The following is a 21,690-nucleotide window of genomic DNA, read 5'->3' as shown; positions in this document are numbered from 1 at the left end:
CAGTGTTTTCCATGGCAATTTGTTCTCTGTAGACGAGTACACGCAGACCACCCCAGGGATAACTTGTCATCTCTTTTGTTATACTAATCTCTTAGAATAATTTTCCGTAATTCTGAACCACAAATGATTTGGTCAACAGAAGGGTAGATGCTTCTGTGTAACCGAGTATACAATAAGAGTAGCACAAGGATGATCACTTATTTCATTGGTGCCTCCACTGATCAACCTCAGGGGTTATTTTTTTCTCCAATCCAGGAGATAAAGAAACTATATATGAATAGTTTTTATCTATTTATGTATTTATTTTTATCAGTAAAATATTTTTGAAGTAGCTTGTACTTTAAGGCTCATTTGGTCTTGGATTGTTACCTCCACAGCTGTATGAACTGCACTTCTCTGATTCACTTTCCTTCCTCAAAATCAGGTTGAAGCTTTATATGGGAGGTTGAGAGAATATGGAGGTAATGATTGTCATCTACAGTTGTGCAGCTTTGCTAAACAGAACAAACCATATTTGTTAACAGTTTAACACCTGTTAGCCCATCTAAATAGTGCCACTCTTGCCATCCTATCTTCTGGACAGGTCCTCACAGGCAGGGTTTTGTAACCGCTGCATGGCACAAGGTAGAGGAAAGGTAAGGTAATGAATCCAGATGTTTGGAACTGTAGGTTCAGTCTTGAGCTGTAAGATATTTATCAGAGCAGCATGTGCAGGGTTGCTTATTCTCAAGAGAGAAAGTTACCCCCTGCTAGCCACTAATAATATAACCCCTAGATGAGTAGTGGGGAAAAGAAAAGGCCTGCTTAAGGGCTGATTATATCACTGGTAGCTTGTGCACTTACACACACCCCTTGTTACCTTATAATAAGATGAGCAAATATTTGTGCTAGTGGCCACAAATTTATGAAGAGTATATACAGCATATGCACCTGGAATTCCCTAATGCCTTACAGGCATTCAGTGCATACTGTTTACATTGGTGCTGTGATAGAGCTATGAGTGACAGGAATTTGTAGTGTTGCTGTTCTTACTACTGTTCTGTGAAAGCCAGCAACCAGATCAAGACTGCATTCTTATTTCTTAAAAGCATCCAAGCACCTGTCACATATTTCTTGTACTTATTGCCACAAGTTGAATTTCGAATCAGAAGCCAAATGGATGGTTTCAGATCTTACTTCAATCCGCACTTAAGCATCCAATCTCACAGCAGAAATGTACTGTAGCAAAAAAATCCCCATGCTCAAGGGGATTCTACATTATGTACAGGGTTAACAGGAAAGAGCAGGCCTGATTACTTGTAGTACAGGAGTTGCAGAGCAGCAGAAATATTGTTTTCTTTCAATGATTAATGTACTCAATAAAAGTGTAGCATCTGCTGCCAGTTTTCATTAACAAATAAATGAAAAACAAACCCGCGTGGTAGGCAGTGTGTCTGGGGACAGCTTAAACAGGACTGAGCTGCTTTAGATTTCAGCTATTTTCTTTAGGACAACAGTGTGGAGCACTTTCTTGTTTATAGGATAAACACAAGGGATTGAAGCGATCTGTGTTAGCACACAGGAGTGGTTGCCAACCCATAACATTGTGCAGAATGCAAAAATTCCACAGCTTGCTCCCCTGGGAGTCGCAGGCTATAATCTTCTTGCATGTCGGTTTCAGTGTAAATAACAGTTAAATCATCAGACAGACAAGTTGCCAGTAAAACTTTGAATAAAGTTATTAGTTAGTTCATTTTCCTTCCTTCATAATACAAGTTCAGCAGACTCAGACCTCAGTCCCTATATTGGTTCAGGGGAAATGCATTATTCCACACCACATTACTACAGGTAATACACAAACATCAGGCTGAAAATGTCTGCTTTTTTAGTTTCCTCACAACCAAAAACAATGTGTCACTTTATTTTTAGCCTTGTTTCCTATAGAAATGGGGTTTATTTGATCATGGTGTCTTTCTCTTCTACCTTTTATCTTTATAACTTTTTAACCATATTGGTCAGTTCCACCTCCAGCAGGAGAAGGAACCGTGTCTCAACATAGGGGAAGGTCGCAGTGCCTCCAAAGAGACATCACAGAACCCTTGTGAGGACATCATTCCCATGGAAGTTTTGATCAATAGCTGCTGACTGAGGTCATTTTGTGAAACTGTAAGAAGCTGATCTGTCTCAGCTCTGATATCGCTCAAACTGTCTTCCTTCTTGGAAGTTTGATGTCACTCAAGGGGATATCAGACTGGGCCTGGCTTTGCATCTATGACAAGATCTAAACTGAATCAGTCTCAAGATCTGTAGCAATTGGATTATTGCTTCCAGCATTTCCAGAGAGTTTTAGGCTCCTTTTTAATGAAGTTGTGTTCTTTTAAAAAAATACTCAGGGAATATTTCCTGCAATAATATACTTCAGACACTTGGAAGGCTAACAATCTCCAGAGAAAAGTGCTTGCATATTCGTAAACATATGACTTATTAATTCATAGAGAAAACACACCACAGAGTTGCAAAAATATTTCAGTACTACAAACAAAAGATGCATAACTGTCACAAACTGACAGTGATAGTAGTAGGTAATAGAGCAATCCCTTGCAGTTTATGTGATGAGGAACAGCAATGGCTTGGGAATTAATGTATTTGTTCTAAAACCTAGTGATTACTCTGAGCTTAATGACAATTCAGAGAAACTAGCTGTACCTTCAACTGTACCTGTGATCTATGCTGAAACCAAGGAAACCTTCCCTATAAATGTTAGATAGGAGACCAATTCATCTGTATTGCTGTTCCCATAAAATCAGCCTCTCCCAAGTATTCTCTCTGCAAAGAGCGGTATGTCTCCAGATAGAACAGAATAAGCTAGATTTCACAAAGGCTAAGCTGACATGCATCAAAAAAAATACTTACCAAATATTTGGGATTGGTTTTACAGTTTTCCAGCCCAGGACTTTAGTGCTTAGTACAAATTTATTACTCATATTACTCGTTCGATCACATACTGAAGAGGATTTCACGTTACCGAGCACAGGATCTAGTCCTTACGTGACGTAATGTATCATCAATATGCAAATGTGATTACTTGCTAATGAACAGACACCCCTCTATACTTCAGTTGCATCACAGCTTTTGAACTTGTATTTTTTCTATGGTGATTATGTTCCCTGTCTAGCATGAGTCATCAGACTCCTCAGGTATGTACAGAGTGTGCTGTGCAGAATGATGCATTGAGCAGGTGTGGCGAAGGACAGGGCAGTTCAACTAAAAGGAAATTGAAATGTATTTTAAAAGAGAATGTACAAATACTTTAGTGTTTGATTTCCAGGGTGGTGATTAATTGTGAACTGTGAGATAAGAACATACAGGGCAAATAAGAGCAACAGCCGTTTGTTATATCATGTAGTAGATTCACCTCTGGTTTAAGCTGGCTTTTGGTGGTATGAACCAGAAAGCATGGACTCTGGCAGTGTAAAGAGAAGTGAAAGCCTGAATGCCCCCTGTCTCGTGAATTCTTGGGGTTGGGAAGCTGGACATAGAGGCCACTGATCTCAGCTGCCTGTGCTGGCTGAGATTTTCTGGTTCTCCGTGAGTCATTACAAATGCTATCCCTATCGGGTGTGATGGTGAAAAATTAAAATGTGGCCTATTCGCATGAAAGCACAAACTGTAACCATGCTAAAGCTCTTCCTACTCACTTACTTGTACTTGCTTGTGGTAGAGAACAAATCTTGGCTTGCATGTGCATTCTGAGTTCAGGCAATAAGGAATGACTGGATTTAAACCATGTACTCAAATGTTGGCAATGTGATTTGCAGGCTCAGGTGGTGCTGTGTGTCATCAGATTTTGTCCAGCTTACACCTGAGCTAGCTTAAAGAGCAAAAGAAATTTGGAGCTTTTACCTCTTTCCCTTGGATTTATAAAATTGTTGTACGCATTGGTACAACTTGCAGTCCCAGCTAAAAGCAGTAAAATTTTCTATGTTCCAGGTCATAAATTGGGGTGAGATGGCAGCACTGTGTGATGAGGCTTGCACAATAACCACCCAGCTTATACCTGACTCAATGCTTTGCTATTAATTCCTCACTTCCACAAACAAAATTTACATCCTGTTCTTTTTCCACTCTCTGCTTTAAAAAGAATACCTCCTATTACCTGCCACAAACAGAAATCTCTTTCTAGACAGTATAGAATTCCTCAAGATGTAACGCAGTGAAGCAAGATCATCTCTGAAATGCGGTTATGCATTTCCCCATTACCCAGTGCCTCACACCACTGGAAAATGAAATGGGTTCCTGGCATGAGCATTTCTGCTGTTATCTAACTCTCACTGTATTTCATGTCAATTATTAACATCAGAATGATGATAGAAATCTTAACACATGTTAAGAAACTGGACTCCTACATCATTTTTCTTACTCTATTATTTTGCCCTGTGATCTTTGTTTTGCAGCCTACCTTTCTCCATCTCCCTTTCCAACGTGTTCTCACAACCTGAGTGCTTGGGGCTGAAATATTATTTTCAGACCTTGGAGGACAGGGTGCAAATGCTGTTTGGTATCTTTTCCAGACAAATATGTTGTTCATCATATATATCTTCTGTTCATGACTTAATTTTACCCAATTCTACCACAAGGATTTTAACAGAAGTTAGTGGACACCAGGGAATGGCTAAGCTGAACCCTCAGATCAGAGCATATTTGGATATATTAAGGAAGAAATGTAATATCTACGTAAGTGCAAAAATTTTTTCTCATTGGGTCAATTATATAATGCTTTTCCAGTGAATTTAAGACCCAGTGATGCTCCTTTTCTTTTTCTGAAGGTAATAAATGATTTAGCGGAAAACCCACTAAATGCTAACAAAGTGAATGCTCCAGTTATGTAAAGCTCAGGGTTAGGGGATTAGGGGGAGGGATGTACGTTCCAGGCACTTGGAATGAAGCATGAATACAAGGTGCTGATTTTGCTCTGCGCTGCTCCCAGTGTGGGTTAGAAACAGTACGAGTTGACCATACAACACTTAGGGCTTTCCAGCTGAGATGGCTCAATGTGTATCCAGTCCCCAGAAAACTAATCCTGGTGCAGCATATGTATCGGGGATGGAGAAGAATGTAACTAGAGCTGTGTCTTTCTGCTATTTCTTTTCAGAGGATGCAGTTGTAAGCTTTGCCATCTGGCAAGTGTCAAAGCAGATCTCCGTCTTCTTTAGCATTCTCTAAGGTTGGGTCTTAGGGAAGCTATTCAGGGAGCCAAAACCTGCCTCTTGAGAACCTCACTAACCCTGCCTCATCAAACAGAAGGTGGATATATACCCTAAATCTGACTGAAGAGGAGATGGGGGAGTGAAAGAATAGCAGGACTAAGCTCATGGTATGCAGACTTCCCAACAGGATAAATATAAACAGTATCCAGTACTGGGTGTCTCACCCCTATGCTTTTTTACTACCTATTTTTTATAATTTTTTTACTACCTATTTTTTATAATTGCATGTGTGCAAAAGGCATCCTGTCTGTGTCCTTTCTTTTTGTTATTGACTATTGACAGGTACCTGAGCAGATGAATGTATTGGGTTTATGTGGCAAGGTTTTGGGAGCAGGGGGACTGCAGGGGTAGCCTCTGTGAGCAGAGCCAAGCAACAGCCCCATGTCAGAGCAGAGCCAGCTCCAGCTGCTCCAGAGGGACTTGCCACTGGCCAGAGCCAAGCCGGTGAGTGACACTGACTGGGCCTCTGGGAGAGCACATTTAAGAAAGGAAAACTGCAACAACAGCTGGGAGAGGGGAGTGAGAGTGTGATTGTTGCGGAGTTTAACTGTCTATCAGGGTGAAACCCAAAAGACACAAATCAGACAAAAGAAGAAAGAAAGAAAGAAAGAAAGAAAGAAAGAAAGAAAGAAAGAAAGAAAGAAAGAAAGAAAGAAAGAAAGAAAGAAAGAAAGAAAGAAAGAAGCTAGTGGAAACATTCTTTACAGTTGAAGCTTCCCCAGCTTCATGTAGTCATACCAGAGGAGCTGTTCTAGCACTGAATGTGTGATCTAGTGATTTATTCCCAAGAGTCACAGTCTGCTGCTTTTTCTCTTTTCCTTTCTCAACAAGAAAAAAGTTGCCAGGGCTAATCCTTAGCTGCAACTGCTCTCGTCTTTGAAAGAGAATGGATCTCTGAATCAGAACTCTGTGAGAAGACAGGGTGCTAAATGACAACAAGGCTATAGGTTGCTTACGTACAGGCCGTCCATTAGAAAAAGCAGTACATTAAACATTATCAGAAAGAATCAGTGATCCAGGCATCTAGACTTCCTACTTTTAAATTCATAGAAATTATGCCATTGCAGAGCCCCCTTGGATTACAGAGCAGTGTAGGTCAGTCATTAAAGTATAGTTCCTATTTTCAGTCATTGGTATGTTTTTCTCTTTTTGCCTGCAAGGTGATTCAGTCTAGAAGGGTTTTGTTTGTTTGGTTGGTTGGTTTTTGTCTTTGCTTAATTTCACATCAAACAATCTATTAAATGTAGAAACCTTGTAAAATCAGGAGCATCTAATCAGGACTGTTACTGTAAATGCTGAAGTCATATAACAGGTTCCCCCGATAAACCTTAGGAAAGCAGGACAAATTCCTACTTAGAAAGAGAAGAGGTAGTGATAGGTTCTGATAGAAAAAATGAGTTTGCAATCCATCTATCTGTTCAGCGAAGTACATCAGAAGAGTCCCTTGCTATTCCATTTTCTTTTGGGTTAACTGTGGCTAGCTGCTATATTATATAGGATGAAGGAGGTATTATATCTGCCACCAGTTTGCTGAACCCTTTTTCATATTCTGTCATTTGTGGAACTCCCTGTGTTTCACTATGGACGGAATTGGTATCCAGCTTCACTGTGCCAAGGTCAAGGACTGAATGAAACTTACTGTGTTTAGGATGCTGTGCAATCCCAGATAACCTTGACAATTTGTTGTTTCACAACGTATTATTTCATGTTCACAGGCAGCAGGAAAACTGAATGCTAGATCTGAGCGTATGGCCAACAAATGTGGCAGCTCTCCTGCCTCTGGAGCAAAGCTCATCCCCAACCCAGCCACAAAATGGTTCTGAATGAGTAATGTACGTTATTCTGAAATATATACACATGCAGCAGTGTGGAAAATCAAAGTTATATAGAATTTACCCAGTTTAGTCAGACTAGTATCTCTCTCCTTTCAGAAACTCAAAGAAAACAATCATTTTCTTTTTTTTTTTTTTTTTCATTATGTTATGTACACAAGGATATTTAAAAATATTGACAACCACATCACTTTTAAATGTGGTTTAAAAATGTCTGTGAAGATAGGAATAGTGAAGGTTTTCAGCTGATCTCTTTGAGATCGTACCATTTCAAACCGTTTTTCAGCCAGGGTAATACACAAATATGCATTTGGCTTATGTGCACAGCAGATGATGAGAGTAAAAGAAAAGAGCAAATAAGAAGTCTGATTAAGCAGAGACTGTTCTAGAACTGGCTACAGAATCCTTTGTATTGTTCCTTAACAAAATAAACACGGGATATCATCTATTATTTGCTTGCTGTCTTGTTCTCCAAGCTGGTAGAATGAAAGACAAATGGCAGAACCCAGATCCATAGACTTGCCTTTCGTTTGAAGGGAAATATATTTTCCCAATTAAATTGGCTCTGGAAAACAAAACAAAACAAACAAACAAACAATATATAAACAAAAAGCAAACAAACAAACAAAAACACTAGCAAGTGGCCCATTCACCAGTTGCCCATTCACCACTAGAAAACTGGCATATTTGAAGTGTAAGTAATGGATTAGATGAAAATTAACTCTATTTGCAAGACAAGTTGCTCAAGTCTTGAGGAGGATAACAGGGCACTACTTTCTTCTATCCCACAAGTCTTCTGTTGTTTTCAGCATTTGTTCATCCATTGAATCATTGACTGATTGGTTTACATGGTGCAACAGTGGCACAGGGGTAAACATCCTAAATTATTAGGAGTTAGATAAATGCAGAATGTTTTTTGTGTATACTATTTATCATTCTACTTGCTCACTGAAGGCAATTTGTGAAAAGAATTTTAAACCTGTTCGATACTTTTCCCCACCTTTGAATCTGGGGAACATTATTACATTTTTGCTGGATTACTTGAGTACATAGTCTTGCTAGAATTCTTATAGATCATATGTAGATATATAGATCATATAGATAAAAAAAATAATAAAAAAAAAAAATCTGTAGTCTATGACTGCCATGTTTAAAGTGAAGGGTATTCATTCACTACACCTGTTGGGTTCAATAGGAGCCAAATGTTTCTGAATTCCTCAGGCCTGCAGCCTGCAATGGCTGTTTGCACCACCCGCAGAGGGAGGGGAGTTTTAATGCACCACAAAATCTAACTGCAATCTGCTGCTGCAAAGAAGGTGTCTGCCCTCCTGCTGAGCACTCCAGATGCTTCCCTCACATTGGCAAAGTGCTTGTCTAAGTCCACGTATAGCCAGACAGTTGAAGCTTTAGAAAGCCCACCAACTAGCTAGCTGGTTATTTAACCAACTGGCAAAATTATTTTTTTGCCAGATTAACTCCACAAACTGGCTCACTGTGGTGTTAAACGAGTGCCAGGGCAAGATTAAAAGGAGAAGCAGAAACAGGATGAGGAATCCACAGTTAACCCACCTGGGCCACATTTAAAAACACATCAGAAGTGTGAATCTTGTATTAACAAAAAGGATGTAGGAGCAGATACTGCCTTTACAATGCATTTAATTCCTGCAGAACAGAGCCATCCAGCATGTCTCATGTGGTTTCTTTCTACATTTCTCCTGCAGATGCTGGTAATACCTAATTGTGAGAGAGCTAATTATGCATTTTGGCCAAATTGATGGCTATATTATTATTATGAAGGGCTTGGTTGTTTTTTAAAACATGGTGTTTTTGTTTTTTACCTGAGTAGAAATTCAGCTTTTTAGTTGTTTGAAGTTCTGATTTTTGCAGGGTATAGCAATCTGACAGGTTAAAGTATCGTATGTTAGCTGGTGCAAAAAAGTGTTCTTTGTTTTGAGAACAACATTGGTGTTAGAAAAGAGTTTTTATTTTGCAATATACTATGGTTGTGAGAAAGAGGTTGAGAAGCAGAGGTCATAAACATGCTGTTAGAAAAGGTTCTCTTCAGTAAACAGGATTTATGATGAAATGTATTATACTGATTTCAAGAACAGTTCCAGAAGGAATTCTTTTGGACTTGTTGTGGGTTAACCAAAACCAGGACAGGACTGAGAGAGGTTTTATTTTAGAAAATGTAATAGAAAGGATAAATTATCATAATACATGAAGCACTGAGTTATACAGCAATATACCAGTATATGGAATCTCCATCCCTGGAGCTATTCAGAAGTTGTCTGGATACAGTTCTTGGCAACCTGCTCTAGGTGGCCCTGCTTGAGCAGGGGAGCTGGACTAGATGACCTCCAGACCTCCCTTCCAACCTAAACCACTCTGTGATACCAGTAATATATAAAGAAATGGTTAAAACACAATAAGAATATCACCATTAAAATTCATTAATTGTTGAAAGAATTTTATGCTTCCTAATAGAAGGATGTTCTGAAAATCACATTCCATGAAAAATGAATTTCATAGGAACTTCATGATTTATTTTTTTTACCCCAGTTTGGTTTTATAATTAATATGGGTATTTAATATACACAGTATTAGTTGGAATGGAAATATCACCAATGAGGCCAAACAGGGAGGTAGAACTTGATGTGGAAAATTAATGTTACCTCATAAAATGAAAATGAAGAAAATGATGCAGTGGTTTCTAGGACAGCCCAGTGTTTTTAATACGTAGAATCCAAGCCAAGATCAGAGATGATGGTAGTCTTTGTTGCATGAAATAAGTGATGATAAGGTTAGTTGTTCCTTTTTTAAACTTTTTTTTTTAAATATTTTATTTATTTTTATTTTTTTTCTAATAATACATTTCTATTCACAATTGTGATAAGTCAAAATGCAGTGTCTGCCTGGCAGCAGGTAATATATTGCCAGTAATGTCTGTTCAAGTAATTTTTCTTAACCAAACCTCTTAGTTAACCTTGGACGTGTCACTGTGAGACTTACAACAGAGAGACTACTTCAGTGAGCTGGAGAATGTGCTATTATGGCATGTGGTTTCTGATCTATATCATTTTGTAGCTGCAGTGTGGATTATATAGTTGCATGGGTGAATATTATAACCCATAATTCTATTCTAAAATGGGGTACCTGAGGCAGAGTCCTTTTTGATTTGGCCATTGTCACACTGCAATGGCAGAATTAGAGATTGTACTTGCACCTGACTTATCAGTTTATTCTTTCTCCAAGTCTCCAGAATACACACTAATGATGCCATACATAACCCATCGGTGTATAAAAGGCACATGGTGCCATGATGGATTTCCAGTAGGCATGTAGAAGTTTTAAGATCTGGGGATTTTTCATTTGGACTCTAATTATTATGTAACATCAGTGTTCAAGGAGGGACATTAAAAGGTGAACAGGCAGAGAAAAGTGCTACTAAGATGATCGAGGAATTGTAGGCTTTTCTCATAGCAAAAAAGACAAAAACATGTTTAATTAAGCAAAACAGAGGCAATGTCACAGCTAACATATAGTGTTGTCACAGGAACCAAAACATAAATTGGCTAAGAATAAATCTGCAGTGCAATTTCACGTAAGGTTCATTAGAGCTTAGAAATTCTGAAATAATTTCTTCCCTCTTACTACTTCTCTTAGAAGACTATCTAATTTCAAGATGGAATACTTTTAGGAAAGGATGATATAATGCAGTGCCATAAAAGGCAACTGTATTCAAATAATCATGAGATCACTTTGCACTCAGTGTTGCTATAATCCTAAACTCTTATGTACCATTTGAAAGCCTGAGCAGAATTATTACCAATTGCAGACAAGAATCTCATTATCACAGAACCAGGCTATCCTTTGCACTAAAACCAGTAGTATCACAGTTTTTAACAGGTTGCTTATAGAGGGTATTGGTTAAGCAAGGAGAGGCAGGGAAGGCTATGCTGTTGTATCTGGTACAGCATAGAGGACAAACATCTGCAAACTGCAACCCTGCGTCATCTGCTACTGAGAATCATGCATGGTAATCATACATGGACAGCAGCAAAACAGGTGAGCTAGTGTTACTGCCATGGGCTTCTCTCTTTTCGTGCCTATTTATTTATTTATAATTACAGTTTACAATAATCTTAATTCAATGCTGTCATTACAGCCTGCTATTAAGGCATCACTACCTTTGTGTTAAGGTGATTCTTGAAATACCATGCTGCCCTCTTGAGGTTGTATAATATATGTTTTGATTTTTTTGTTTGTTTTACTCTGTTACTGGGGAGAAAAAGACATTTTAATGAAAATCTGTTTCTTATGGAAATAAGTAGATTAAACATGTCCACTTCAAAGCCATTTCTGTGTTTCGGATGTCCAAAATGAGCTTGGCATGAAAGTCCTTGCAGAAGTCTGTCTTAATTTCTCCACCCTAACTTTGAATATTTAGAGGATCATGAGCAGAAGTGCTAGTGGTTGGGAGTAAAGCCTGATATGGTTGTTCAGTTAGAAACTTTTTTCTATTTAGATTTGAACACAGTGAATTAACAACAAATGGGAGGAATCATGTTTCTAGTACTCTGGCATTGTCCAGCACTCCTGCAAGAACTTGGTCTTGTTACTGTCATACAGTGACTAATGTCCACTACTACAGAGGTTTTACACCCTGATTTTTTTTTTTTTTTTCACAGTTTCTTCCAACTCTGTTGTCTCATTAGAAATTATTGCTTAAGAGAACTAAATGTGCCTAGATTGGCTGAATAAGGACTGCAAACGGTTACAAGAAACATTATAATACATTTGCAAGGTATAAGCACAGAGGAGGAAGACTATGACAGAAATCACTTTTGATAGTTGGGTTTTTTAACACTTTAAAAAAAAAAAAAAGAAAGCTGCTACAGATGTTCTGTGTAATATGTAATAGTCTCTCTTTAATTGCATAACGTGAGACTAGATGGACAATGGTGGGAATGCCATGCATTGAAGTAGGTTGCCTAATTGCTTGTTTTTCATTTATTGCTCTCAGAATCAATTTATAGTACAGTGTGTTCAGCAGAGACAAACAGAATGGAACAAAAGGTCCCACGTGTTCCTACACAATTGAAAGGCTTGGATTTGGCAGGATATGAGGAGACATCTTAGCCATCTGTCTTCTCTCCTGCTCCACAGTGCCTATGCCATTCCAAGGGGTTCCCAGTGAAAATGAATGATAGCAGCTAGAAGAAGCAGAAGCAAGTAGGCAGCAATTTCTAGTGGCAGAACATTTCGTAGAACTCCTACTGCCTTAACTAAAGGCAAAGGTTTCCTTCTGTCCATCAAGTTTTAGAATATTTTCTGCCTCTCCCTAAAGGTTCATTTAAAGCTTTAGTTGAGTTAATGTGACTGAGACTTGGTCAGTGCAATGTGTGGTGAAACTTGTTTCAGACTGGCTGACGTGCCTGGCAGACAATTTGTTGGCAATGAGGGTGGGAATTACTGGCAGTTGTAAGAGCATGCCAAAATGAATTTGCATTATAAAATTTCCATTCCAGCTCCTCAAAAAGGAATCATAGGTCCCTGTACTCCATCACCATTCTACCTGTGTTGCCTAGAAATTAGTAGTTGTACTTCACTGAGCAAATACCCACATGTATTTGCCTAATGCCAGTGCACCTCAGAACCATGACCATTCCAGACACTAGTGCTACTAAACATTGGAGAACTACTTATTCTTCATATCATATAAAGCTCCTTTTGCTGTCTTACATGGGAAAACCAATGTCCTTCTCTGGTCTCTTCTAAAATCCCTGAAAATAGGTAACGGTCAATGTACTTATTTGTTCAAGGATAGATACAGACACTTCAAAGCCAGTATTTTTATATGCAAAATTTCCAGGCTTCCTCATACATATTTTCAAGTATTCTTGTATTCTCTCTGTAATTATTAGCACATTTAATGAATAAACATCACTACAAATTAGAAGAATCTGAATAAAAAGTGAGCTGGAAGTGTTTGCAGTTGACTATGAAAAAGAAGTTCCTTTTTCACAGTTTGCCTGGTTGAAAGCCAAACATTTACACTCACTTTTTCCAATGATTAAGTACGTACTTCCAGATCAGGAAATACATGAATACCATGGCTAGCAACCATGAAAGGGGGAAAAAAAAAAGTTTTATTTAATGTATGGAATAATGGAATTAGAAATAATTTGAGAAGTAGGACACGTAGGACTGATGATGATTCATTTTCAAAAAGAAACCTATTTCCTGACACTGTCATTTCTGACAAATGAAACTTTCTTCATGTGGAGAGAGCTTAACTGAGTATAATCCCTTTCCTTTCTGTAAGGAAGAATAGATATGCTTTCTTCCTCAAGGCATTATGCCTCTTCAGCTTCTGTCCTGCCTGATATAGTATTCCTTTTCATTTGTGTTGTATGTTATTTCATAGAGACTTACAAACCGAAAATACTGTCATGTCCTCATGCCCTAGGATATCAATGCACAAGTACAGCCAAAAAATACTGAATAGGGAAAAGACTTATGTTCAGCTGCCTCACATTCTCTTTTGTGATGTTGTTTTCCTGTGTTCCCTTTTTAAAGGTCTGTTTGCTGGAGAGGGAAATAATAGATAAAAAGGAAAGGAAGTTAAGGGGCTTTAGAGCTGTTAGTCCCTTTTTCTTTATACCACTGACATCACTTTAACAGAGGAGAATGCGGGACACAGTGGGCATAAAAATGCACCCTGAACCTTTTATTAGTCCCACTTCTGTTGCATAATTTTAGCAGGACGGTCTACCCTTCTCCATTACATTTGGGCTACATCTGTCCCTCTGTAAACTGCAGAAGTTTGGGGAGTAGGATTTGACTTTCTGTCTGATTCTGCAGCATTTAACATAAGACTAGGGCTACATAAATTATGTTCAATACATCTTGCTACATATTATTAAAAATATACTCAACAAGATACGTCAAAACCTGCAACTAAATTCCCACTGCTACATAAGTAAAAGGCGAAAAGCAAAATGTCACACAGAAACCAAGAAACAAACCCTCCACGTCTTCTGTGCTCACAACTATGAATGCCCATCAGAGCAGTACTGAGGTACGTAGAGCACCAAGTGGTACCTTAGATAGGTAACAATATTGCTCATAAAATGTGTGTTGGCATGCTTTGTTTAAGACCAAGACAATGAGGAGTTGTAAAACACTGTGCATGTCACACAGCTTTCATCTAGCTACAGATGGAAAATTCAAATGCATGGTGATGAATGGTGCTGAGTCACCTGGCTAAAGTGCACCTGTGAGGCTGTGTACCTGTATGAGGATGCCAAATTGAGCAGAGGGGGTTCTGAAATGAAGCCCCGAACTGTTAAATGGGGGTGCAGAGGAGGTGTCCCAGGCCCTAACAGGCCATCCTGCAGTCCTGAAGTTCCAGGTGGACAGCTTGCCTACCTCTGAGATTCCAGCAGGGTCAGATCACTTTAATGGGCCCTGTCTAGCCCCACTCTACAGCAGCTACCCGTGTCATGCTCAGGCTCCGTCTTAAAGCTGGTAAGGTCTTCACCCACCTTATGTCCTTAGCCCTTTGTTTGAATTTCACATACCTTGTTCTAATTTCCAGTTTAAATGCATGACCTTATTATGCCCTATTACTTTTAAGCAAACATTCTCCTTAGGTTTATATGTCTCTTCCTCCTGCCTGCTGGATATATAAATGTACTTCTGTTTGTTTCAACCTTTGCTTGCCAGGTTAAACATGAAAATATCTTCCAGCTCATTAGAATTTTCCCTAGTGGTGCTTCTCTATTGTTGTCCCAACATTGACTGAGGATGTCTGGAATCACAGCTACGTAGTTAGCTATTTTTCATGAAAGGTCCTTCCCTAAAACAAAAAATGGTGTTGCATAATATCACAGAAGCTGGACTCCTTGACCCATTATTAGGGTCTCTTTCAGGCCTGGAGACCTCAGTGTCTGTCAGAAGAGAGAAAGCTCAAAAGGGACCGTGCACTACCATAGTTTATCCAAACACAGTGACATTTGTGCTGCTAATTATCAAAAAAGAATATTGTACTTTTCATAGGATAATATCTATCATCTGAAACAATTTCAGTAGAAACTGCCACTTAAAAAAAAGGTGGGTGGGGAAAGGGATAGGGCAGGTGAGACACTATGAGCAGAAGTGGTAGGAATGTTGTGGTAAGGGTCTGTGCCTGACAGGGAGCATTTAAACCAAAGATACAAAATTGGATCCCTTTGTCTTTATACCTGGTTTTAGGGCTTACTCCTTTCTGTCCTGCAGGAGGACATGATGTTTTACTTATTTATTTTCATTATTTTTTATTCTAAATTATATTAGAAACAAATGTGGACAGCATCACTCCTTGTATGCAAATATGGTATCTACAAGAATATAGCTGTCACAGCCCAGACTGTACAAACATACCTAACATCTAGGGTAAATACTCAGGAGCCAGAGACCTTTCCAGCTGAAATATTCTGCTTTTCATAATACAGATATATGAATTATTTTCAAAGGAATAGACTGTGACACATGCACGGTTCTGGGACAAATTTTAATACTATTGCAAACATACATAGCTACATTATGAGCAAAATTTCTGAAAGAACTCTCAGAACTAGGGACATGATAAGAACTGATAAGAAATGGGTAGACATTTTTTTCAAAAATACCTTATAGGTTGTCTCTTTCGCAAACTGGTGCTTCATAAATTTGTTTATTTGAGATAATGTATACACAGACAGATCAATGTATAACTTTATAAACCAAGTATATCCCTGATTACATTTTCCTTATAACCTCTAGAGCAGAGTTTTTTGGCCTTTCTGTGGATCACAAGATATTCCAAGTGTAAACTTGCTAACACATCTCACATGCAAAAAACATTGTAGAGCTGATGTTGAGATTGAAGTACTTTTATTTCTTTTTTTTTAGGTTCTAGAAGTAAATGGAAAATCCTACCATACATTTCCTAGTTTTCCATTCATTGCTGTGAAATTAACATTAAATGGGTATAATGCTCATGCATGCTTGTTTTTAATTTCTGCTGTTATCCTGGTGAAACATCTGAGTTCTGAAACCTAAGCACCTGCATGTATTTAAGTAGGAACTGTGGTTTTTTTTGTGTTACATTTCATCCATTATCTTCTGCTGACCTCTGTCAGTGTCTTATTTCCCTGGACTACCGTGTTATAGCCTTAACTATTATCAGGAACACTCAAGCTTTTGTATGTGGTACAAATATGCATCAGTAAATAAAAGCAGCAGCTGTAAACTCTGCATCTATAATCTAGCCTGTTTAATATACTACTCTTAAAAAAAAAAAATGAAATTATACATAACATGCAGCTTAACAACTAGCTCAAGTTTATTTTGCCTGAAGCCACATGACCTTGAACTCTGACACTGTCTGATTTCAGGCTAAACAAGGTAGGTCTGGAAGACTGCAAAGAAACGGGAAATGACTTTGGTGATTCAGTAAGCACACTTGCAGGTGGTTCAGAGAGGACACATGATCATTCAGTAAGGACACGCTTTCTCCTGAGTTGGTACTGAACATGATGAGAGGCACAGTTTTATTATTAAAGATGATGGCCAAAGTGAAATTTCATCCAAGACTTGCATATTGTCTCTTGTTATATTTTATAAATAATATCTTTCTATCTTTGCACACTTTATGTCCAAACTAGATACATGGATCAGAATATGAAATGAACCAATTATAAAGCATTACTGTATTATTAACTAGTAGTAATTTTTTTCTGTCTCAGAATTAGAGAGATGTAAACAAGAAATTTGATCTCGACAGAGCCAAATACATTTTTTGATGAAATCTTTTACAGAGATTCTTTGAGAACAAAATTCACTTTCAGCACCAGTTCCTGTAAAAGTGTACACTTACAAAGCTGTGTGCAGCTGAAATGGAAACATAGTACAATTTAAGCAGATTTAACAAAGATTACTTGGGCTTGTCACAGGTTTTGGAGGTCTTAGTAATAGCAGGTGTCCATAGACATTACGGGCTTTTTTTGCAGCCAGTATTACTTTAGTAAAATTTATTATGCAAATGTTTTTATGGCTTTAAGATAACATATTTTACAGTGCTACAGCAATCCTTGGATAACTGTAATTAATAAGAATATTAAGGTGTACAATTTGTCATCTCAAATTCTTTTTTTTGTCAGTGGATCATTTTGTTTCTCTTGGTTTCATTCTGCTGCTGTATATTTTTTCTTCTGAAGTGGCACAACTCCTTCAGATACCAGATATGGGGTTTAGTTCTGTTGGTTTATACATTGACCTGGACCATCTACTTTTTAAATATCTGAGACAAAAATGATGAAAGATGACATATATAGGGAATAAAAATTATGTTCTCCCTTAATTGTTTATGGACATATTGATAGTAAAGTAAGGAAGGAAGTACCCAAGGACTTTAACGCCATGCCTTAACCACAGGCAAAAATAGTAAGAACCAAAAATATATCTGCACAACTCAGAAAAACTCTCTTGGAAATTTTGTATTTTTTTTTTCTCTTTTCTTCTAATTGTCTGTCCATATAATGTTCCCTCTGTGTTTGAGTAAGCCTCGGCTCAGGTGTGCTGGAGTAAGATTTTCCTTAAGTAAACAAGTAAAGATGTCTATCTAATCTTAATTTTAAATAAGCCTTTGCAGTCACATAGATAATCCACCATGCAACTTGGCATATTCATTATTTGGACAATACAGAGCCTGTTTAAATTAATATCAGATTATCAGTTAAAAGCTTTCTGCAGTGTAAAGTCATTCAAGCTTCACAGTAAGTAATATTTAAAGTCTTAAATCTAGGATAATGTTTTTACATTTTAAACACATTTTTCAAATATTAGATTATGATGAAATATCATTTGTAGGTGACCTTCTGAAGGTCACAGTGAAAAAAAGACGTTTAGGTTGTTTTGGTATCAAGCATATCACCAACAATGGCAAAACAGGACAGATTGAACTTATAAACATTGCATCAGACCTGTTGCTAGAGATAACATGTTTGCTAAACTTCTCAAAATGAGCTGATACCACAAGTCATCTCCTTGTGATCAGCACTAGGACTATTTCCTGCTAAGACTGGATAGTGGACTGGTAAACTACTGCTTGCCCAAAATATTGAACTTATGAAGTGAGGCTGTCTTTATTTTGTGTAAATAAGTACTAGCATTCTCTGCTGGAAGGACAAAAAAGGTTGCTAGCAAATGCAAATAATGGAAAATACCAGTATGCTAATGATAAAGACATTTAAAATTCATCTATTATTAAGGAAATATTGACAAGTGCAAAATTCATACCTTTCAGTCTTTTCAGACAACATAATGTGTATATTTTGAATTCAGCAAAACTGGGCTTTGATATTTAGATAGGTTCTCTTGTTATGGCACAGGATGCATCTTCTTGAATTTTGGAAGCTAAAACATAGTAGATTTAGTACTCCAAGAAATAAGGTAGAAGCTTGTTCAGGTTTTTCTGTGTCCTGTTCATCATCTTCTCAGAGATTGCTTCACGAAGTTTTGGAAGCTTGCAAAAACTAGAGAAAGCAGTGAAAGAGTCCACTTAATTAGGAAGGCAGGGGTAAAAAGTATGTGAAAAATTAAATACATAAAACTAGGCAAGAGCACTTGCCTGCATTTTCAGAAAGAAGTAACTTGAATTGGTAATGATATTCTCATAAAAGTTCATAAGTATTAAAATTATTCCTTAGCTCTTCAGGCTAATTTTCAATGGACTGTAAAGTCAGATTGTATTGTCATGACCCTGTCTAGACCAATGATGAGTCTGTGGGAACTAACATAGCCAGGCAAAAAAAAACCAACAGCAAGCATGCTACAAAAGTTTTTCTAGTGGTAGAACAAAAAAGGATGAATATTTGGTATGAAGAAAAGTGACCCCTATGCTTTTGACAGAGAAAATAGCACACAACTTAAATGCTCTTACTATCTGAAACTTACTTGAAAACCCACTAAGGAAGTAAGGACTACTTTACTTTGCTGAGAATGCAAGATAAAATTAGCTTTGCTTTCTGTGCTCTGTACCTCAGACACTTTTGCCGCACAAGCGGCACTTTCAGTATGCCTTTGACTCAGTTTTGTTTCATAACTTGGAAGTTTTCTTAGCAAAACAAAATGTCATTGAATTTGCACTTAAATGCAAATATGTGGTTCTCTTCAGGTTGGAGGAGAGCAGAATTCAGTCATGACCTGTTACTGAGTATTCTGAATATGCTGAACAGTTAAATTTTTGTCTGCAATTGTTACGAGACTGTGACAAAATCTGTGCTGTAGGAATGCATTCACAGCCAACTTGTCTGCTTCCAATTACCTTAATTTACCTTCAATGAAGCATGTGGATTAATACAGAAGAGACACGTTGCCTCATGTTCTCTTACTTCCTAGTTGCTAGAAACGGTTCATTTAAGAGAAGTAACTACTTCATATTGTGCTTCCTGATAAAGATTATATGCAGCATTATGTTACCAACATCTTCATAAATGAGACAGTTGTTTGGCATAACTGAAATAGAACACATTTCCCTGGCATACATTTTCCATATTTATGAGATGTATGTACAATGGGTACAAAGCCGTATTTTCTGCCATAAGCCCTCTTCCTATTAACATAATATGAAAACAGCACAACCACTTTTTCCCCCTACAACTAAAAGTAATTGATGAGCAGATATCTAGGCATATCTATGCTTCACTATTTTTAGAGTCACAAACAACATTTGAGTATTTGTGTTGATGTATTTTAAAAAATTAAAGCTCTACTAGACCTGCGAAAAGGACACACTTCTCATAAGTTTCCTCCAAAATGCCGTTTAGCCAAAAGTGAGTTAAAATGATTACAAAGGTACGAGTGTTTGAACTCCATGTTGTGTTCATGGTGTACATGCCCTATTAGTCTGTTGCTTCGGCTACAAATGCTATCTTGAATTTTTCTGTCCTTCTAAGTATGCATCGCCATTACTTAACTAAACTTTATGGTCAGTTTTAACTTTAAGGACACAGTATTTGCATTTTAAATCCTATGATACTTAATGATATTCTCATGCTAGATTTGTATTTAATTCAGGTTTTGAGTTACACTCAACCTCATTGTTCCAAGTAATAAGAGTTGATTAGGATGGATATGCACAATACTGCACATAATAAAAAAGTGAGAGACAAAGTTAAATTGAAAAGCCAAGACTGGAGGTAAAAGACCAGCAATTTGGGGTGATTCCATTTTGGATGACCAATGTGTATGCAAGGCCTTGTTTTCAGAAAGTTTCACACAATGCCAAGAAGATGTATGATCACTTCTTGCTAAGCAGGCTAAGTCTGAAAAACACATAGCATTGTACATTTACAAAGGTGGTGTCATCCTCCTTACCTAGTTGAAAAGAAAGTGAAAATCTTCCATTCTCAGAAATGTGGTGGTTTTCTTTTCATACTGTCTCCACCAAGATAAGACAAAGTGTCCTAGAACTTATGTTTTGGTACCATCACCATTTGGAATGCCCCCCACATAAATACAGCTGTAATAAACCTCATGGGACTGCCTTTAAAATTGCTTACATGTATAAAAGATTTTTGCCTTTTGGTGTTATAAACAGACTTTATGAAGTATGAAGAGCAAGAAAAATATTTTAAAATTATCTAGAAATTGATTCTTTCATTTAGAGAAAAAGGAAACTAAGAATGAAGCGAATAAGCTCATAAGGTATTCTTAAAGGAATGTACTTTTATCAACAATTCAAATAACTGCAGCAGACATGGTTCAGTATTTCTGCAAGTAATGATTAACTTATCAATTAAAGATACATGGCTTAAGATTAAAGCGAATTTCCAGCTATCTATCTTACGCATCACTAAAATCTAAACATCAGTAAAAAAAAAATTAATTACATGCATCTCTTCATGCATTAGGAAACATTGATTAGCTAGAGCACAAAACATGCAACAATCTTCCTAAAAATAAATGCTTCCTAATCATTTCTTATTCTGTCCCTCCAATGCCACAGTGGAGTTGCTAAATCCCACAATTACAAGTAGCAACAGAATTATTTTCCCATTGATCTTCCCATTGATCCCCTTATCTAGTAGATTTAAAGCACTAATTAGACTGAATATCCTAAGATTACTTTGCATTAGGAATATTCACCCTTGAAAACTATTTGTATGGAATAATCCAAATTTTAAAAGTCACTTAAAATTAACCTTCCTGACTTTTACTCCCAACACATATCCACAAATCTTGTTGAACATACTTTCTCATAGATTCACCCAGTATACCATAATGAAATGCTATATGATCACCTGTGTCATTGCATGATGCTATCCCAAGAAAGAGGGCTTTCTCAAAGTGAGCTTAGTGGATCCCTGCTCTGGGATTTATACAATGCAATAAAAAATGACAAAAAATGCAAATGCAAATATATTTTAAAATATAATATTAGCATTGTCAACATGTAAGACGTTATTTACTGCCCAGAAAAAAAATATATTCAGAATAGTGTCATTTGTTTCGGGGAATGCACAAAAAAGTTTCAACAACTAACACACAGTGTTTCTTTGCAAAATAGCCCTTTGCATGATGCT

The 21,690-nt window shown here is 37.4% G+C and overlaps 1 protein-coding gene and 1 long non-coding RNA gene across 8 annotated transcripts in view; one reads left to right on the top strand and one right to left on the bottom strand.

Annotated features, from left to right (window-relative positions):
- C14H5orf58 (chromosome 14 C5orf58 homolog) overlaps positions 1-21,690 on the top strand; it is a 70,797-nt gene that overhangs the window by 32,263 nt on the left and 16,844 nt on the right. Inside the window, exons 1-2 of one of the 7 annotated variants that reach the window (XR_011101313.1) lie at positions 8,721-8,805; positions 11,056-11,146. The exons of 2 other annotated variants lie outside the window; for them this stretch is intronic. Coding sequence is in view for 2 of the 5 variants with exons in the window: in XM_068697939.1 (XP_068554040.1) it covers positions 11,115-11,146 (32 nt within the window). In the remaining 3 variants the exon portion in view is untranslated. Of the gene's footprint in view, positions 1-8,700; positions 8,806-10,984; positions 11,147-21,690 lie in introns of those variants that run through there. 4 more of the 7 variants (XM_068697939.1, XR_011101315.1, XR_011101312.1 and 1 more) reach the window with 4 other exon arrangements.
- LOC137864118 (uncharacterized) lies at positions 569-21,474 on the bottom strand. Its single transcript, XR_011101321.1, has 3 exons — positions 21,409-21,474; positions 18,404-18,639; positions 569-682 (listed from the first exon to the last, which is right to left on the bottom strand). It is a non-coding gene; the product is annotated as an uncharacterized lncRNA (long non-coding RNA).

This window comes from Anas acuta, chromosome 14 (genome assembly GCF_963932015.1).
Source record: "Anas acuta chromosome 14, bAnaAcu1.1, whole genome shotgun sequence".
Classification (NCBI taxonomy): domain Eukaryota; kingdom Metazoa; phylum Chordata; class Aves; order Anseriformes; family Anatidae; genus Anas; species Anas acuta.
The sequence above is the reverse complement of the archived record's forward strand: the minus strand, read 5'-3'. Positions and strand labels throughout refer to the sequence as shown.